This window comes from Anarhichas minor, unplaced genomic scaffold (genome assembly GCF_050575085.1).
Source record: "Anarhichas minor isolate MPS153535 unplaced genomic scaffold, ASM5057508v1 ptg000048l, whole genome shotgun sequence".
In the NCBI taxonomy this organism is placed as follows: domain Eukaryota; kingdom Metazoa; phylum Chordata; class Actinopteri; order Perciformes; family Anarhichadidae; genus Anarhichas; species Anarhichas minor.
This window is the reverse complement of record NW_027466494.1, coordinates 293702-298034: the sequence shown is the minus strand read 5'-3', so window position 1 is coordinate 298034 and position 4333 is coordinate 293702. Positions and strand designations below refer to the sequence as shown.

Sequence of the window (4333 nt, the reverse complement as noted above, 5' to 3'; positions counted from 1 at the left end):
AAATTATACCGGTTGACCCAGCTCTTTGAGTTTTTTGTTTGTCCGGTATAAATGTGCGATAGCTTCAATTCTGTTAAACAATCCATTCATTTAGGATTAACTGGGGCTTGGTGTGACTTGCTCATTGCCTCACGAAGCTCTCAGAGATGATGATCTCTGGCACTCCGTGTCTCTAGCTTTGTTGTGACAGTTCCTTCTTTGGTTGACTCTGTCCAAATCAACCAGCTGTAGTATGGACTGCATAGCAACCACTCAAAGTGCTTTACAACATGAGTCAGGAGTTCCGGCGCATCCGTATGCCGTGTTCACACCAAACGCGGCGCAAATTCATCGCGCCGCAAATTCGCGTCAATCGCGCCGCTGGTCTCGCCGGGGACCATTTGTGTACATTCGCGCGAATCGCGCTGGACGCGCCGGAGAGGGGGCGCGGCTTAACGCCCTGAATGCCGTTCAACTGTCCGCCATTAACCATGAAAAAAATAACCTCTATTTCTGCTTAGTACGTGTTGTGGAAGTCACAGATATCCCGGGAAACTAAACGCCGTCATGTCTGGTTCATAATATTGTTCAGAGGAGCTCTGTGGATTTTATCGAGCTGTATTCACTGTGTCTAGTGAGCCACACGTCGCTGTTTACTACAGCTGCATGTACACAAAATAAACTGATTTGGCTGTGATTTAACGGCAATAAACCGACAAAAAGGGACTCCGAAATAACTACGTAATGATGCCGATTTGTAGGCTACTTGTCTTCTCAATGGAGCTCTGATGGATCGGTGCTAGGCTATGCTAACATTGTAGCAGCTCCACCAACAGTCAGAATAACGTCATGTAGACGTAAATACGGCAGCGTCTATTCATTGTTTGTACCATATGGTTTACACACACACATTTATACACATAGTTTGGTCCGGTCTCTATTGATATGAGGTATCGTAGAGCTCTGGGTGAACACACACGGCTACAGTATTTATTTCCTGATTCAACAACGGCAGGAAGTCAGTGATGACGGGGGAAACAACTCAACGCTGATAGGCTATCTCGCCGGGGCGGAACGCGAATATTTCGCCGAAGTTGAAAAAGTTCAACTCACGCGTCCATCGCGCCGCAAATTCGCATCCATCGCGCTGCACCATCGCAAATTCGCGCCGCGCCAGTCTCATCGCGTCTGTGCATAGACTTTGTATGTAATCTACTTGCGCGAATAATTCGCGCCGCGTTTGGTGTGAACGCAGCATTACAATGCCCATGCATGCCTGATTTCCTGATCCCAGGCTCTACCCATCTGGTTGTCCTCCAGAATGGTTCTGTCTGTCTGGTCTTCCTCATGTCCGTCCTCCAGAGCTCCACCACCTTTGGCCCTGTCTCTCTGCTCTTCAGCTCCCAGGCCAACTGCCTGTAAATCCTGATTCAACCTCAGTCCTTCTATTACTGGATCTCAGGGTGGCTTTAGATGCCACAGATTTCCTTGACAGGCTGGAAATTCACTTGTGTCTCTGGCCCTCGCGTAGGGAAAATCTTATCGATCTGAAAGACCACCGTGTGTTTCCTACAATAATATTAGAACAGAAATTCCTGATGTAATATTATTGTAGGTTACTGAGATGCTGGTCTTTGGCCCTGCTCCACATAGACACCAATTTGATCAAGTAACAGTGACTAGTATTGTGTTTGAGCCTACCCTCTCTTCTGATCAATAATTCACCAATTGCCTTTCATCACATACGCAACATAACTTAAATTTAAGTTTACAATCCAATATTCATTTGCTCAATGCACTTCTTAAACGGCGAGCGGCGAGGACTCTATTAGTGAAACGTTCTCGATGGACTTTATCCGCAACAATTCTACACTGCTCTCTAAAAAGAGAAGGAAAGAAGCCGACTCCACTCTAAGAGCAACAGAGGAGTGCAGACATTTGCAGTTCAAATCTTCTGATTCCTCATTTGTATTTTATCTCCAGTTGCTATAAGAGCTTACAGTGTTCCCTGGACTGGCAGACTAGTGTCTCCTTCCCTAAACACCACAGTTCAATGTAGACACAAAGGTCTGGTGGCCTGACATCATTCAGCTTTAATCAAAGCCTCCTTTTACAGACACTGTTTGGAAAAACGACATCAGCTCCCAGCAGCATGGTCTCTTTATTATTCACCAGTAAACTGTTTCTCATAAGGCCAGGCTCTCTGTCAATGTGATGTATGGGGCTCCTATATACATATGATATGGTATTGTCCTGCCAAAACTACCACATGCTCACAGTCTACTTCTTGACAGTTCTTTGTTTAATTTGTCATTCATGAAAAACTTTCATTATTTATAGTTAAACCAGAAGCTTAATTGTTCTGGACCCGCACTGACTCGTACTCTTACATCTCTTCCTTTAACACTTAACTAACACTTAGTTTAACATACTTAACATATATTGTTTGTCTGTTAATCATACTTTATTGTAAATTTTCACTATTTTATATTCATGTCTTCTGCTATGTCAAAATATTTAATGTCGTGCACTAATCACAGAGACAGATCCTTGTATGTGCAAACTAACTTGGCAATAAACCGTTTCTGATTCCTGATTCCTGCCAGTTGAAGCCGACATTACTCGACATCTCTGGTACTGATGAAATATGCTGCCAGTACATTATTTCTATTATTATTTATTTTCTGTTGATGGGATTGTTATATTTTATATTCAACCTTTATTTCTCCACAAATATGACGTATTGAAATTCAAAATCTCTTTTCGAGGGAGTTCTGGACGAAACAGCCGCATGAAAACCTTTCTTGTTGCTTTTCCTTTTCTTGCAGATTTCCCACAGTGCACTGCAGTGAATGCACCGTTCACTATTTGTTATATCAAACTTGATAAACAAATGTGTCACATTGATGGGAGAAACATTGGAGGCCATTTAAAGTGACACGCTCCCTCTTTGGATTGCACATGACTGACTTACAAAGCTGCAGTTGACAGTAACGAAGACTTATTGTTGAATAACTGCAGCACATTAAGAAATCATTGCATTGTTCTGTTTCCATGACGAACAGTTAAGAGGATTGTTCTTCCTTCCTAAAGGTCTGAACATTCACATCTCTGGATTCATGTCCCAGGAGCAATAAGTGCTCATTGGCATCATTAACATCACGATTACTGTATCAGTACTTTCAGTACATTACATCACTTTGGCTTCACAGAACAACGTCTTCAGGTGTTTAGAGATTTCTTTCACCTTTAGTCCGTATATAACTGGATTCAATAGAGGATAATAGAGAAACGCTTGTAAAGTCGTCATGAAATGTAAATCAGATCCCAGTTGAATTACAATGACATCATATCCACACAAAGATGAAAAGCAGATTAAAACTATCAGGTGGGGTAAACAAGTCTGAGCAGTTTTTTTCCTGACATTTCTACCACTTCTATATGATATCATAAGTATTCTGGTGTATGTAAACAGTATGAAGAGCAAAGGGAAGAGTGCCATGCTCAGCAGCGCCAGCACATCAAATACCGATAGTGCTCTCGAAGTCTCACAGAAGAGTTTGTAAAGTGAATTGTTACAAAACAATGCTCTTAAAGCTGAATTACAGAGTTTTGAGTTAGTAACCAGAGTTACTGAGACTGCCATCTCACCAGCAGGCACAAGCCAAGCTAGAACCAGAATACTGGTCACTGTGCTTCTTCTCATGATGGCTGCATACCGCAGAGGTTTACATATCGCCACATACCTGTCATAAGACATGGCGGACAACAGGAAGAAATCTGAAGCACTTAAGGTGTAATATACAAAAAACTGAAAGAGACATGCTGAATATGATATGAGCTGTTCTTCAGATAAAAAGTCACTTAACATCTTTGGGTACATAGCAGTGTTGTAAACAATAGAGTTCAGTAGCAAAGCTGCAATGAAGATGTACATTGGCTCATGGAGGTTCTTGTGTATCCAGATAAGGTACACAATGGTGCAATTAAAGCAGATTGTTAGAATATATACTGTCAACATAATAGAAAAATAAAAATACCTGTATTTTCCCATTTCCACATACCCACCAAGAGTTATATATGTTACATTAAATTCATCATCCATTGAAAGTGTCATCATTTAAACCCTTACTTCATAAGACTGGTAGACTGTGTAACAAGCATCAATGAATACACTGAGAAAAGAAGTCTCACTATGAGGATTGCATTAATATAGAACATGTATTTGTCATATTCATTTACAGATACCTGACCTCGGACTGCACTTGGTGTGTGCTCATCTTCAGATATAAGAAAGTGAACTGTTTGAGTCCGATGAGCTATCTTATGACCTTTCCTCACCCTCCATGGATCT

At 41.6% G+C, this 4333-nt stretch overlaps 1 protein-coding gene across 1 annotated transcript; it reads right to left on the bottom strand.

The window, feature by feature from the left end:
• Positions 1-3169: 3169 nt before the first annotated feature.
• On the bottom strand, positions 3170-4084 carry LOC142971646 (olfactory receptor 6N2-like). The gene has a single exon (XM_076112238.1). The coding sequence runs from the start codon at positions 4082-4084 to the stop codon at positions 3170-3172; it is 915 nt and encodes a 304-aa protein (XP_075968353.1).
• Positions 4085-4333: the final 249 nt, after the last annotated feature.

Excerpts from the sequence above, each read along its gene's own strand:
- LOC142971646 (XM_076112238.1), bottom strand. The coding sequence starts at position 4,084 with ATGGATGATGAATTTAATGTAACATATATAACTCTTGGTGGGTATGTG.